Source organism: Berghia stephanieae, chromosome 2, assembly GCF_034508935.2.
Source record: "Berghia stephanieae isolate SIO BIC M18660-M18661 chromosome 2, UCSD_Bste_1.3, whole genome shotgun sequence".
NCBI classification, from domain to species: Eukaryota; Metazoa; Mollusca; class Gastropoda; order Nudibranchia; family Aeolidiidae; genus Berghia; species Berghia stephanieae.
Window position 1 is genome coordinate 49963392 of NC_088361.1, and position 16739 is coordinate 49980130.

The 16739-nt window shown below is 33.5% G+C and overlaps 1 protein-coding gene across 4 annotated transcripts in view; it reads right to left on the bottom strand.

The window, feature by feature from the left end:
- Positions 1-1163: 1163 nt before the first annotated feature.
- The window catches only part of LOC144965094 (uncharacterized), a 33836-nt gene continuing 18260 nt past the window's right edge, over positions 1164-16739 (bottom strand). For 2 of the 4 annotated variants that reach the window (XM_078900019.1, XM_078900017.1), the window contains 10 exons: positions 16440-16475; positions 11417-11482; positions 10741-10848; positions 9450-9544; positions 8597-8662; positions 7455-7542; positions 6523-6585; positions 3166-3271; positions 2853-2928; positions 1164-2243 (listed from right to left, as the gene is read on the bottom strand). In XM_078900019.1, coding sequence (XP_078756145.1) covers positions 2162-2243; positions 2853-2928; positions 3166-3271; positions 6523-6585; positions 7455-7542; positions 8597-8662; positions 9450-9544; positions 10741-10848; positions 11417-11482; positions 16440-16475 — 786 coding nt within the window. In that variant the 3' untranslated portion in view covers positions 1164-2161. The remainder of the gene's footprint in view (positions 2244-2852; positions 2929-3165; positions 3272-6522; positions 6586-7454; positions 7543-8596; positions 8663-9449; positions 9545-10740; positions 10849-11416; positions 11483-16439; positions 16476-16739) is intronic. The other 2 variants (XM_078900020.1, XM_078900018.1) reach the window with 1 other exon arrangement.

Here is a 16739-nt window from a genome sequence, read left to right on the forward strand (position 1 = left end):
AAACAGTTGAATGTATAGTTATAGTTTAGTGAGATGATATTTTTTTCCTTGTAAATCATCTCTCTGTTTCGTATTGTTTATTTTTTTTTTTTAACCTATCTGGGTGGAGATCCTGACCTCCCATTGCGGGCAGGGAGGTACATACTGTGTCTTCTATCCCCTTATATCTGTTTTCCAACATGCTTTCTGTCTTTGTCTTGGAATGAGATTAACTTAGTTTTGTCCTGAACCTGGCACGAGTCCTTGGCTGGGAGGGAAACAGTTGAATGTATAGTTATAGTTTTGGAAGATGATATTTTTTTCCTTGTAAATCATCTCTTTATTACTTAATGTTATTTTTATTTTGAATGTATAATGTAAGTATTTGAGTGTGTTCCTCTTTGTTGGATTTTGTGCTTGTGTCTGGATGAGACTTGTAGGTGATTTCAAACTAAGTACATTGGTGGTATGCTCTTGGAATCTACATCTGATCCCTATTTGTTCTCAGTTCCCCTTTGTCTTACTTTTTCTTGGATGCTTTAATTGTAATTCTAGAACTTTTTACTATCCCATTTTCTTCCTTTTTACTGGCGCTGATATAACCTAAATGTGTTGCAAGCGCCGTACAACCCTTAAAAACAAACAAAACAATTTTAACCTATGATTTGTAAACATTTGAGTGTATTCCTCTTAGTGGGATTTTGTGCTAGTGTCTGGGTGAGACTTTTAGGTGATCTCAAACTAAGTACTTTGATAGTTTTACTCTGGGAATCTACATCTGTTTCCTATTTGAACCAATTCCCCTTTGTCTTACCTTTTGTTGGGTGCTTTAATTGTAATTCTAGAACTTTTTACTTTCCCATTTTCTTCCTTTTTACTGGCGCTGATATGACCTGAATGTGTTGCAAACGCCATAAACCCTTAAAAACAAAAACAAAGTACTTTGCAATAGACTAGCGTCTTATCCAAAGGGCAGCAAGCAATTGCTATTGTCCGTTTCATGCTATAAAAACAGGGGCTAATAGCTCTGAAGGACTACTACTATGTATGCTTGAATAAAGATTAAATAAAAGGCTTTTTTAATCAAAACCTCATATATATAAATTTTTAAAATTAAAAAAAAAAGTTTATTTATTTATTTATTTATTTTTTAACACAATATAAGAGACAATTTAGTCAGGCTGTTGAATTTCTTAAGCTTTATAATTGATATTAAATAAATTACAAAACAAATAATGAGCAGGAGTAATACAGCATAAGTAAATATATAAAATTATTCACAGAATTCGCATTTGATTGTGACAGATCAGGATAATTCAATCATTTTATATTATTACCATACGAGGTTGAGCATCTCCATTCTGATAAATGTCAAAAGAGAGGTAATATTCATAATTTAGAATTGAGCAATTTTTTAATAATGTTTCATAGAAGTACTGAAATGGGTTGATTGCTTCCCATTGAGTCAATGCAGAAAGGTTTTTTATGTTATGATGAATTTCCATTCAACTGGCTAACGGTCTTATACAGCGTTATGGAAACACAACATAATCTCAACCACTCTCGCTTCCCGTCTTTAATTCGTTCACATAAATTTGCAAACGTTGCTGCTTGAAGCCTAAAGAAATAAATATCAATTGTCAAATGGAATTGAAGCTTCAAATTAATTAATTAATTATTAATTAATCTGTCTTCGTTAATTAAAATGAAGCTTCCATTCCATTTTACTATTTTAGACCTGCCTAGTACTATGAAAATTTGGTAGAAAAATATGAATACCAATTTTTGGCTCCAGCTACGGAACTGAATTTGTCTCTTTGACTCAATAAATCTTGTTGAGAAGGTAGGATTAGTTCCTTAGAACCTATATTCAGGACTTTGGATCATGCTAAGGGCTAATTGTTTATTTCTAAGCTATTTAAAGTTAATGTTTCTTTTTTTGCCCTGAAAATTACGAATTTTTGAAATTTCAAGGCAGCTCTGCTATTGTTATTTATCACAAAAATGTGCAGATTTCAATGTAAGCACATAGTATGTACACACCACATTCACTCTTCTATCTTTTACGAAGTCTTGCATATTTATCATAATAATAACTACAAGAGATAATTTGTAACACACATGGTCATAATTTTTGTCACAATCATTTTCCTCATTATTATCTGAATCATCATCATCGTCGTCACTTGGCTTCCACGGAAGGTAACACCACCACATGAGGCTGGGTTGATGGTCTGCTGTCCTCACCACAATCATTTCCTTTCCTGGTGGAATGTTAAATGGAGAAACAATAAAAATTGCAAGACTGAAAAGTAAAAGTAAATAGGAGATAATATGTTACAGTGAATGCCATAATCAGTCGAATGGTGAAAAGGTTTGAACTGAGATATTGCCAAGTTTAGTTAGAAGGTCAATTTTTATCAAAAATTAGTTCTTAACATAAATTATTAAATCAACCTTTTTTGTATATCGTCGGGAAATATCAAAGCTTAATTTGACTTCTAAATATTTTTTACAGCTTGTCAAGTTGAAAAAGTATGAAATTTGAGAAAAGTTGCTGGATACCTTTCCCATACATCTGACTATAACTTCATGAAAAATCACACGATTTACTTCAAATAAGATTAAAATGCTCTGGGTGAGCATATTCTTTCAGAAAATGCAAAAAAATGCAATTCCAAAATTTCACCTTCCATGCACTGACACAATATAATCTGTTCTTACGACATCTACTCTATCCCATGCATTTTATTCTCGAAACATGTCCTGTAATGTAAATATTACACGATGGACAGGAATTTCTCGTGCATCTGACAATATTGGATTGGATTGGATTGGAACTTCAATTTTAATTTTTGGAATTAGATCCTTACCTTACTGGTGGTGCAGGTAAGGGGGCTATGTCAGTCGGAAGCATGTCCATCTCGTTGTCGGACATAATTTGGTTCTCTGGAGTGTGTGGGGAAAATGCAATAAGAGAACTGTTTTACTTTGATTTGCAAAGTTATATTTAAGACAGAGAGAGAAAGAGAGAGCGAGATGGGTGGACAGATAGAAAGATGGATATATGGATGAATAAATAATTAGACAGATAGATAAATCAATTAATAGAATCAAAGATTTCTAGTCGAAATGAAACAAAAATGTTTTGTTAGATTCCAAAAGAATGATATTCTTCAAACTTACCATCAGTGGAGAACATAGCAGTACCTCTACCACTGGGTGCTGATACTGTGTAGGAAATGAAATCTTTGTCTTGAGGTTGCCCTTTGCTACCCCGTCGGATTTCAGGCTAAAAATGAAAACGAGAGAAAAAAAAAATAAAAACCAACCCAAAAGCAATATTATAGATATGTCTGAAAATAAACAAAGTCTAAGCGCCAGTGCACAATCAATTTACAAATCCCCCCCCCCCCTCCTCTCTGCAGTACACACAGCTAACAGTGCTTATCATCAAATAAAGTTTTACATATCTAAATCATATATATGGTATAATTGTTCCTTATATTTCCAACAAATATAATGCCAAATATGTCCTGACCTCGTATTTAACAGTAAAACAAGGTTACACCATTAACTCTTATGTAGCATGTTGTTACATTCTCGACATGCCAGTAATATGTCGTTGAGATATGGCTTATGTTGAACATCCTAACTATTCTCCATGGAAGGGGAATAGAAGGGGTGGGGGGGGGGGGGGGGGGCTTTATACCATTGAAAAAAGACTAGAAAGTACTGTGCACTGTTTAACTTTGAAGATAAAAATGAAATTCTTTCAAACCATAATATGACAAGAGCTGCCTACTTGAAAATGAAAAAAAAATCATAATTTTTTGGCGAGAACAATGGAAATCCTGTAGTTACCTTTATAGATCAACAATTTCCCCTTATAATGATTAAATAACACTTCAAAATCTTAAAATGATGTAGCCTGGCATCAACTTTTTTAATGACTTAGAAATAATCTTGAAGTTTTGAAATTGGAGCTGAAATTTTCGTAGTTTTACAAATTTTTCGTCTTAGTAGGCAGGTCTGTCTGTATGCCCCATTATTTATTTAGTTATTGCTGCACAGTAAACTATTGTCAATGAGAAAACAATAACAACAATACGACTAGGACTTCAATTACTCCCAAGATATGAATAACACTCAACACCAGAAATTACGAGAAAAAAGAATTATCATTCAGCAATACCTATTTGAACCAAACTTCATGAGCTGCCTATCCAAAAAGGAATTCTATACAAAGTATGTGTTTTTGTTTTTAAAACCCTCCAGTCAAGGACCACTTTACCTTAACAATTTATTGATAGCATATAGGGTACTCCAAATCGTCATCTTCACCCAAGTAACGATCGTAAAATTCTTGTCAACGTATCTTATAAAATTGGCAAACAATCAAGTTTTCTACTCGGAACACATGTACTGGAATTCTCTACCTCTGGGTGGGGTTCCTGTCTTCCCATAGTGGGCAGGGTGGCACTTACTGTGTCTTCTATCCCCTTATAGCTGTTTTCCAATCTGCTTTCTGTCTTTGTCTTGGAATGAGATTACTTGGTTTTGTCCCAGCCCTGACCAGAGTCCTTGGCTGGGAGGGTAACAGTCAAATGCATAGTTATTGTTTTGGAAGATGATATTTTTTTCTCTGTAAATAATCTCTCTGTTATATATTATTATATTTGTTATTTTGAATGTATAACGTAAGCATTTGAGTGTATTCCTCTTTGTTGGATCTTGTGATTGTGTCCGGATGAAACTTATAGGTGATCTCAGACTAAGTGCAGTAGAATTACTTTAAACCGAAATTTTGGGGACCTTCTAAACCATTTCGGTTTAAAAACATTTTGGTTTAAAGCAAGTTCCCGTTTAGCGATGTTTCTATCTCAAGGGTCGTAACTATTTAAGGAATTTGCTCATTTAATTGTATCATGGGTTTCCCCTTAAATGGAGTTGTTGAATAAATGCCGTCTTCGTAACCTTTTTCTTTCTTTTATTTTAAGTTAACTAAATTTTTTTGTTTTTTGGTCTGTTTTAGAAATATTTTTGGGGTTTTTGTTTTCCAATCATAATTGTTGAAAGAGTTGCGTTCGAGATGCCGTGTTTTTGACATATCTCCTTCTTGCTCAACTTTTTTTTCATCGACTTAACATAGTATTTTGATTTTAAACTCCAACGTGTAAGTACAGTGCTCTCATTTAGTAAAATGTAAAGCTAAAATAAGATCGAAAGTTCGAAAGTTCTTGTGCGATAATTGATAATGAATGATGCGCAACTACTCGGAGGTGAAGTGAAATGGAAATGAAAAGGCGTGTCAATGCTAAGCTGTCTACTATACACCTCTCTTTTGTTGAAAAGCCATTAGGTTCAAAGGCCTAATTACATAGAACCCCCCCCCCATACACTCATATTTAAACAAAGTGGAAATAAAATGGCATGTCAATGGTAAATTATCAAACCCCCACCCCCCTTATTGTCGTGTTGAAAATCCAAAGCATCAACACACGAGCAAGAACATCTCGCTTGCGGGATTCTACACCCCAACTCCCCCTCTTTCCTCATGTTATCGCCTGTCAGTCACCCGTTGTCTTCCTTTTCCAGTCTGTGCGATTGTGGTGTTGGCCAAGCCCAAGTTCAGTGATTGAAGTGTTTGCCTACCTCCCACCCCCACCTCACCACTCACCTTCATCTTATACTTTTGCTCTTTGTTTATTATCGCCAGGCATTATTACGTGTGAAGTAAAATAGAGACAGAAAAAGGGAAGGTGCTCTCAAGTTGTTTCGGTTGAAAGAAAGTCCTGCTTAGAAGTATTCTGGTTCATCGTAAGAATTTGTACAAAGATAATGAAGAAACTAGTACAATTTATTAAATTCTTTGCGGTTTAAGGTATTTTTCGGTTTAGCTTCTTTCGGTTTAAAATAATTTTACTGTACATTGATTATATGCTCTTGGAATCGGCATCTGATCTCTGTATGTTCCCAGTTCATTTTTGTCTTACTTTTTCTTGGGTGCTTTAATTGTAATTCTAGAATTTGACTATCCCATTTTCTTCCTTTTTACTGACGCTGATATAACCAAAATGTGTTGCAAGCGCCATAAAACCCTTAAAAACAAACAAACAATTCTCTACCTAAACATAGCAGGCAATCTGATAATATGGACACCTTCAAATCTAGACTGAAATATTACGTGATCTTGATGTGATTTTCCAAATTGTGTTTAATTCATGATTAGTCTAGCAATTTGTAGTTGATGTTTGAAGGATGAAGAGTAATGCGAAATAAGATTATTATATCTGAGAGAGATTATCATTATTATTATATTATTATTATTATTATTATTATTATTATTATTATTATTATTATTATTATTATTATTATTATTATTATATTATTATTATTATCATCATCATCATCATCATCATCATCATCATCATCATCATCATCATCATCATCATCATCATCATCATCATTATTATTATTATTATTATTATTATTATTATTATTATTATTATTATTATTGTTACTATTATTATTAACACCAACCAAAGGTTTCTTGGGACTTGAAGTGGGAGCTTTGGTAGGAAGAACTCCAGAAGGAGCATCAGCCTAGTGGAATAAAACAATATTGGTATATATCATTTCAATATATAAATATATACAAATTGATATGAATGTAACTGCTGAACAAGGGATCACTTTGCCTTCATCAAAACAAAATCCTATTTGCTATTTGATTTACTTTATTGAACAAATGTGCTGGAGGAATTGAAATATCGATTTTCTGGGTCTGTTTTACCCAGCTACTTTGTCTTCAATCAATCCCAAAGCATCGTCTTTTATCTGTGCTATGTATAGATACTTAGCATTAAACAAAGCAGAACAAAAAGCAAAATAAATCTCATTTGAACAGATGTTGAGTAGCAAGGACAGTATGCAAGGTGAGTGAAATATTGACCAAGGAAGACACAATTCTTTTCCACATGCCTTTTACTTTCGCCAGATCTCAAGAGATTAATTAAGCTACTCATTTCCTGCTGGATGAATGGATTAGCAATTTCCGTTTTGCAGGTTAAGACACAAGTCAAGTGAACTAACTATAATAGTAATGATAAATAAATAATAACATGCACATTTATGTCGCACTTCTGCCTAATATTGGACTCAAGGGCATTGCATGCCAGTCATACTGATTTGCATCCAACAAAAACACCCAAATCAACTTGATAGGTGACGCTTGTACATTCTCTTTCAAATCTAATTAAACGAACCATCAAGAAGAAAAGAAAATCCTCTCCATATTGATTTTAGTGATAAAAAAACTGAAAAAGTATGTATAAAAGAATGCCTGCTCCTTAATTTGCCACTTTTTCTTTCTTTCTTGTGTGGTATGCAATGTCTAATTAATAAGTCAGTCAATACATTTGAAAAGTTAGACGTAAGAACATTAATCAACACAAATATTATGGCTTTCTTACCGAGTAACTAACAGCAGCGTGGTGTAACTGTGCTGCTTGCCTTTGGAGTGTCTGTCTGAGGTAACTCTCATCCTTCAATGCATGCATGCTGATTATGACGAAACAGTGAGATAACAAATGACAAGAAAAAAAAAAACAAAAAACAAATAAATAAATAACGCAACTACTACTGTATGCTGTCCATACAGTCAAGCTTGTTGTGCTTCTTCATTCAATGAAATAGTCACAAGTAACCAGTTAACTGCCGTACTTCCGAACAATGAAATAGTCACAAGTAACCAGTTAACTGCCGTACTTCCGAAAGACGTTTATTTAAAAATTTGGCCAGAAAACTCATCCTTCAAATATCGATCAATTTAAATGAGCCTCATCTTGGCAAAAACAATGCCCCAGGTTTAAGAGGTTTTCTTTTGCCAATATGAGGGTTATTTAAATTGATCGATATTTGAAGGATGAGTTTTCTGGCCAAATCTTTCAATAAGCATCTTCCTGGAGTACGGTAGTAAACTGGTTAAATGCATTTTTTATATAAGTGGGCTGAATTACATTTCAAAACATATTTTCATGAGCTTTTCACTTTGGTATAACTAAAATGTCTTCCCAACACTCTGGGAGTAGATTTATTTCATTTCTATATTTTAAAAAATCATCAATATGTTGCAATTTCATTACAATACAATATAAGATTCTTGAACTCTTGTGTTTGAAATTTTGAACAATTTCCCAATGCCACTGGACGACCTTGAGAGTGCCCGTTTGGAACGAGTTCAAAATTTCAAACCTAAGAGCTCAGCAATCTTATGATTAAACCCCTCCAATGAAATTACCTATATCATTTTTAATCAAAAGGAAGATTTTTAAAATGATTGGTTCTCAAATGTAACCATTTCATTGTGGTCAGAATATCATTAGTTACGCGGAAATAATGTTGTTTTTACAAAGGAAAATAGTGACGCCTCTTCATCCAAAACAAAAGGGATACCTGTACCCAATATGGTAATCAAATTGATTTGTTAATGCATCTGTGTACTTAGCAGACAATTTGACACCTTATTTAGCCTTTAATAGTTCATGCATTTAAAGGTGTACAAAAAACAGACACCCGTCTACAAACATGCAAATAAATTATTAACAATACTTACCTTTGTTGTAATATTGCAAATTTTTTCTCCCACATTCTATGGACTTTTTCCAGTTCTGCCTGAAGCCTACATGAAATAGAAGGAAATTAAAAAGTTAAAAACAAAAGTAAGCAAAAATCAGCCATTACTTAAAGCTAATCTTATGCCATAATTAACCCTTTTACAACAAGGTGAAATATCTTTCAAATCATGATTTATCTAACAATTTTTATGCACATGGTATCAAATATAAAGGATTCCATCAAGAATGCATTAAAGGCGGTTTAAGTCAAGCTTAATTCACATCAGGGAGATGGTGTAATGTCAGATTTGAGTCAAATCAAATGCCTGCCTGTACAGGTTTGATTAGTATCAATGTTACTGCCGCTGTGTCATTGTCAACTACAATCTTAACTCAGAGCAATTACTCATTATCAATGTACGGCAATGAAAGCATTTGAAAAATGTTTATAATGAATTACAATGCATATCAAAGAGTGATATCATCTCGCCTTCAAAATGATTTATCTATTTACCGATTAGGTCACCTGGAGCCAAATTCCAATGTATACTATGAAAGTCAGGAACAGGGCGTCCTTTGTGTACATGCACTCTCTACAGTCTATCACTTATAACCAATGAATTATTCACCCCTGAATCAAGTAGGGTATATGGGTAAATTGTCTTACCTAAAGGCCGAAGTCCTGAGTTATCATCGTCCTCTTCTGATCATTAAACATTCTAAATATTGCTTGAATTTGTTCAAAGCCTATTCTTATTTCCAACCACTCAGCTCTTGACTTCCTCTGCTGACAATAACATTTCACATTTTTTACTTTGAAAAAAAAAGAATTAAGCTGATCGCAGCTTTTACCTGAGAACGTCTGCTCTCAGCCTGTCCTCGACGTCTTTGTTGACAGTCTTAGAACTCACGGACTCCTGTGTCAGGGTTGTAGACTTTTCTTTGGCCTAAATTTGTCAATGGAGTCAACATTTAGCTAAATTTGTCAATGGAGTCAACATTTAGACTTGGTAAAACTTAATATTGAACAAGTAAAATATGTGTTCAAATGAATGACAAGTAAGAAAGCAGGTTCTGGTGTAAGATAAAGATATGAAAAGTTGTTTGTTAATCAGTGCCAGAAAAAGCATAGAGATAAATACAAGAAACTATCTTTTTTATTTCAAGATCAGCCTGCCTCGACTGCGGATCGAACCCAAGAGGTTGAGGCACTGTTTGGTACTGTTTAATAAACACCATTTCAGATCATTATGTGTTACAAATCACACTAACAGCTTAATTCATTATATATATATATATATATATATATATATATATATATATATAATATATATATATATATATATATATATATATATATATATATATATATATATATATATATATATATATATATATATATATATATATATATATATATATATATATATATATATATATATATATATATATATATATAAATATATATATATATATATATATATATATATATATATATATATATATATATATATATATATATATATATATATATATATATATATATATATATATATATATATCAGCATTACTGAGTGATACAATCATATGATTAGAAATATAAGAGTGAGAGAGAGAGAGAGAGAGAGAGAGAGAGAGAGAGAGAGAGAGAGAGAGAGAGAGAGAGAGAGAGAGAGAGAGAGATAGAGATAGAGAGAGGGAGGGAGGGAGAAAGAAGAAGAAGAAGAAGAACGACGAGGGAGAGAGAGAGAGAGAGAGAGAGAGAGAGAGAGAGAGAGAGAGAGAGAGAGAGAGAGAGAGAGAGAGAAAGAGAGAGAGAGAGAGCGAGAGAGAGAGAGAGAGAGAGAGAGAGAGAGAGAGAGAGAGAGAGAGAGAGAGAGAGAATCCACAAAAGTTCTTCCCTCAAAATTCAGCAAAGGATTAGACCTCGAGGTACCTAAAATGTCAATATGGATTTTGATCATTTGGTTTGTTATTAAAATTTATTCTAATTCTTTTTTTTAATTTAATATTCTCTTTCTCTATCTTAAATCCTTGATTCTGTTTGGGCATTACATAATTAGTTCATATTTTGAATTATTTCTATAAACTCATTCTCTATAAGCTTTGAAGCAGGGTCGACGAGAGCATAAAAACGATTTACCTTGGCCAGTTGTTTCTCCAAATCTGTGATTTGAGACTTCAGCTGTTTTACCTTAGCTTGTTCCGAACTAGAAGCTTTCTCTACCTCTTCATTCATCTTCGCCATCACCTAAAACAAACATATGATACGTCATAAATTTCAAGATCTCTGTAATGATGTATTTATAAAATATGATGCCAAGCTATTTTATGTGCAGTAAATCGTATCATACATGATGAGAACCACCATTTGTGATATACTGGGTAATATGATTTATAAATATGTGTAATTTTATTGGGATAAATGGATATAACAATAGTTGATGCACGTTTCCTACTTCCCTGACCAAATTCCTTGCCACAACTCAGAGTCCTGTGAAGTCAGTCTAATTTTACTCTGTCAATGAAACTTAAAACAATTTCTCAAAACTTTCAAAAAGGAAAAGGAATGGTAAGAGAGAGGGGGGGGGGGGGGGGGGTGAAAATATTATGCTCAGCATATTGGGACATTTCTTCACTGGCATGAAATATAACATTGTTCCTATTTTGCCCATAGCACTTTTGCTTTTGTGTTGATGCCTTCCCCTGATCTTAAAGAACTTGTCTGTTTGGAATTAAAATTTGGTCAACATAAAGAAACATCTCTTCCCTTGTGCTTCCCGCTGTGCTGATGTTAAGAATCTATCGACATGATTTACCTCCTCTCTGGCTAGGCGTACTTGTTCCTCCATCATTCTGTTCATTTCTTCCCGCTGGTGACCAATCTAAAATAGGATAACAAGATTCTAGCAAGGATCAAATTTCACGCATGTCATGTTTACATATATGAGCCATTTTCACACTAAAACAATATTAAATATCCTATTTTCCTTTCTTTAGTGGTTTAAATGTATGTGATTCAATAATACATTATACCCACATTCTAACGACATGTAAGTTGGTCATACTGTAACTATATTGAAGCTAGAATAACTTGAATTCAACATAGCACAATATTGCCATAGTCATTTAATTGCTGAGTAAACTTTCTTATCCATTATCAAACATTTAATAAAATATCACTTATCATTAATATGTCAGTATGACACAATTGCTGAAATATGATTTGATCTTTGGGAAAATAATATTAATGAAGTGAAGAAATTGAGTCGGTCTCCTTTTATTTTGATTACCCTTTTGTCTTGAGTTGAATTTATGGAGGAGCGAGTAAATAAATGTTTTGCTTTCTTTAATCCAGGAAAGCATAAATAAAACTGAATAAGTTCTTGGAAAAATTGTCTCGACTGACATAGCACGTTTAATGGATGAACAATGACCTTTTAAATACAATAGTGAAAAGTTCGTTGAAAGGAAAAACAACTAAAAGTTGAATCATGGCAAGTATAGTACATAACATGCAAGGTATGGATGCTTTAAACAAAAAAACAAAAAAACAAAAAAAAAATAATAATAAGGCAATTCACATCTAATAAAACACACACTTCACCAAGGCCTAGAGTAATCGTACAATCTTCGCACAACTCGTGACATATTGGGCCAAATCCTAATCTGCAGACATGCCTGAATTAGAATGACAGTCGGTGGGATTTCCATAGGGAAGGGACAAATCTGCACATACTGTTTTGAAGCCCATTAATTAGTCTTTATTCTGAATGCAAATACTTTCTACTGGCGTTATTTATAACTAGTCATATTACAGTTTTTTCTTCCCCCCAAAATACCATTGTGTTCATCGCTTCGCACACTTTTCCTTATGTGTTCATCGCTTTGCACACACTTTCATGGATTCGCACACCAGTTATTCAAACCTATAACTCTACTCTTTAACACACGCTCTACTCTTTGAATGACGCTTAGTTAGCTATTTTATCAAAGAAAGTATTTAAAAAACGCACACACACACACACACGCACACACACACACACACACACGCACATACATACCAGAAATTTGCAAGAAAAATAGTATCTGTGATTATTGGCTATTTTATTATATGACATATTGCAAATTCACCACACACAAACACATGCACACACACACACACACACACACAAACACACACACACACACCAGAGATTTGCAATGAAAAATTTCTTAAATGATTTTAAAGCCATCTCTCTCTCTCTCTCTCTCTCTCTCTCTCTCTCTCTCTCTCTCTCTCTCTCTCTCTCTCTATCTATCTCTCTCTCACACTCTCTCTCTTTCTCTCTCTATCTCCACACACACACACACACACACACACACACACACACACACACACACACACACTGCATACTCAGATTCATACACATTCATTCTCTCATATATATATATGTGTGTGTGTGTGCATATATATATATATAAATATATATATATATATATATATATATATATATATATATATATATATATATAATATTCTTCTAATATTCCTATGTGTGGCTATGTGGTTTTGTGGTATGGCACTCGCTTTCGGATCGGAAGGTCCTGGGTTTGAGCCTCGCTTGGCGCATAGTTGAGTCCTTGGAAAAGGCTCTTTACTCGCATTCTCTCACTGTACTCAGGTGTATAATGAGTACCTGGCCATTAACAGCGTTGTCTCTGTCTGAAAAAATGATAATATTGCCGTACAGGCATCATGCCTTGTCCTAAATGTTACATGCTGCTGTAGGACTGGGATCCCTTGTAAAGCGCTTTGAGCACATTTAGTGGATATTGCGCTATATAAAAGCTCAATTTATATATAATATTCTTATATATATATATATATATATATATATATATATTAATCCAGAGATCTCTGGGTGGGGTTCCTGACCTCCCATAGTGGGCAGGGAGGTACATACTGTGTCTTCTATCCCTCTATATCTGTTTTCCAACATGCTTTCTGTCTTTGTCTTGGAATGAGATTACTTGGTTTTGTCCTGGCCCTGGCTGTGAGGGAAACAGTCAAATGCATAGTTAGTATTTTGGGAAATGATATTTTTTTCTTTGTAAATCATCTCTCTGTTATGTATTATTATATTTGTTATTTTGAATGTATAATGTAAGCATTTGAGTGTATTCCTCTTTGTTGGGTCTTGTGCTTTTGTCCGGATTAGACTTATAGGTGATCTCAAACTAAGTACACCGATGTTATGCTCTTGGAATCTACTATCCCATTTTCTTCCTTTTTACTGGCGCTGATATAACCTAAATATGTTGCAAGCGCCGTAAAACCCTTAAAAACAAAAACAGAACAATAATCCAGAGATCTAGATTGTGCTGACATATGTTGTGTGAATTAATGAAAAGGACGAATTGCAAAACATATAATTCATCTCGTCAAAGGTGTGCGGTTCGATGTGCAACATGAGCGATTGCGTCCATTGTTCCGCACACCTTCTTTCAGTCGAAACCACAATAGCTAGGCCAATGGCGCCCTTCTACCACATTGTGTACTTTATAAATAAGATATTGAAATACTAATTATTAAGCAGATGGCACGGAGGAAGTTAAAAAACCCTTCCTCTTGTATCTGCATGCATCATCCCAGGGAAGAAGGAAAGTTGATGCTCGCCGATCTCGTGATTTCAGGAAAGTAACTTTGGAGTTTAATGGACCAAAATATAAGCTGCCACTTTTTTTACTGTCTCAAGAAGCAAGAAGTAACACTGGTTGAGGCAATTAACTACTGTGATTACGTAATTAACGTATTTCATGTATTGAAAAAAAAGTCTGAAAATTTAAATCACCAAAAGTGTGCGAAGCAAGCCACGATTCAGCTGTGCGAAGTTTGTACAACTACTCTATTTGAACTTCAGAGAAACATGGAAAAAATTACTTTTACTACAATACTCAAAAAGATGAGCACAGAATGTTACTTAAGAAGTTTGAACGATGTAATCTTCAATCCACTCATGTAACTCCATTGTTAGTATTTCATCAGAGATGAAGACACACACATGGCATAATGTAACCAATCAAAGCCAGACAACCTAACAGTTTTAAACAAACCATGAATAAAGAAGCTTAAACAAACAATTAAATAAATATCTGAATAAATGTATTATTTGTTCTAATGACAAAGTGTTTGTGCTCGATATTCCTTTTATTTCTTGTTATCCCTCCTACCTTCAAACAGCAATAATTCCTAAATCATATAGCTATACCCCTGAATTTCAGATTGACGATTGAGGGCTAATCACGTCCATCCCCCATGACTAAATTCGATACATGATCCATTAGACAGTTTCTCTCCTCCATTTTATCAACTTCATTATTCTATTTCTCTCCCCTTCCTAAACTCCCCATAATTTCATGAACAAGTTTAACTGGATAAATGCTATACTTTCCAGCCGTTATCAAATTAGAAAAAAAGTAAAGGTAGACGACAGATTGAGAGTGAATGTAAGGTAATGTCTAAAAAAAAAAAAAAAAATTATAATAATAAAAACCACACACACACACATACACACACACACACACACACACACACACACACGCACACACACACTCACAATATAAAGTCTCAAATATATCAATTGTGAAAGAACACATCTAAATACAGTGTTAGTAAAATTATATGTTTGAAATTTTATGTTGACGGAACTTTATAGACATTATAAAAAGTTATGTATGAGATAATAATATTGCCATTACAAATCCTTGATTTTTGGGGATGACTTTGTAATTTGTATTTTTATATCTACTTTGCCAGGCACTAAATCAGATAAACATTTCCAGATTTCCATCTTACAACAGTTTCTGCTCCCATATTTTTCACAATTATTTTCTCAAAGACATTTTCCTGTCATTGTAGTGCAGAGGGAAGGATGGTCAAACACACACAAACTGCGTCAGTAGATATCCAAATTCCTCATTGCCTACGTCTGCTTAATATCTTATAGCTATTTTTCATATCAAGCAACATGGATTTAGCATAAACTTATAGAAAAGCATTGGGTAGTTTGTCTTTTTTTTTTAACAAAACACACACACACACACACAAAAACAAAAAAACAAAAACAAAACAGGATTTAACATTTTCAAATTGGATAAGGTCATTGTATCCAATACAGAACTTATCAGAGCAACAATACTGATTAAAAAAAAAAAGTACTTTAAATACTGTGTGTATTTCTGTAACTACAAGTAGATCATAATCAACAAATTAAAAGATTCAAGAGAAAAGAGAATTTAAGATAACATAGAAGGTTTTATACTATTAAAGAATGAAATGAGATTTGGAAATATTGTAGTAGAAAATTGAAATATCATCTTCTGACATCATTATACTCGTACACGCATGTTTTCTAACGTGATTGGGTAGAGAGATATTTTGTTCTTATTATTTTATTTTTTCTCTTCATATGTTTTGTTATTCTTTATGATCGTTTTAACAGTGAGGTAAAGTCAAACGATCAAATATCCAGCACACCAAATTGCAGAAGGTCCAAATGTTAGAAAATACAGAAAATAAATTACCAAATCATCAGCCTGGAAAAGAAACAAATCAATTGTGGAATGTCAACAAAATCTGTATGAAATTCATCATAAAACCAAAACATAATTTGTGAGCCGCCCATCCCATCCCAAGCCCACCCCACCCCATCCCTACCCATCCCACCTTAATAAATATCCATGAGGCATCACAAAAACTAAATAACATTTACTGTAACAAATAAAACATGTTCAAGGGTCGAGGATAAAGGGGTAAAATAAAGACACGTAAAAACATTTCAAAACAACGGTGATGTATACCTTTCCTGGTTGTGGTGGAATGTTTTGAATGAAATTCTGAAAACAATAACATAGCATCAGATTTTTTGTTTCAATCTAAATATACCTGTATTCTTATTTTGTAAAGCGCTTTGAGCACATTTAGCAGATATTGCCCTATACACATTCTCATGGCTTTCTTGGGGTTTTTTTTGGGTATTTTTTGTTGTTGTTGTTTTCTAATGGGATTTCACATGGCAACTTCTTTGTCTGTATATTTAGTATGAACATACCATTCCTTATGCCATAGAAATAGTTATGATAACTATAAAGCAAACATTA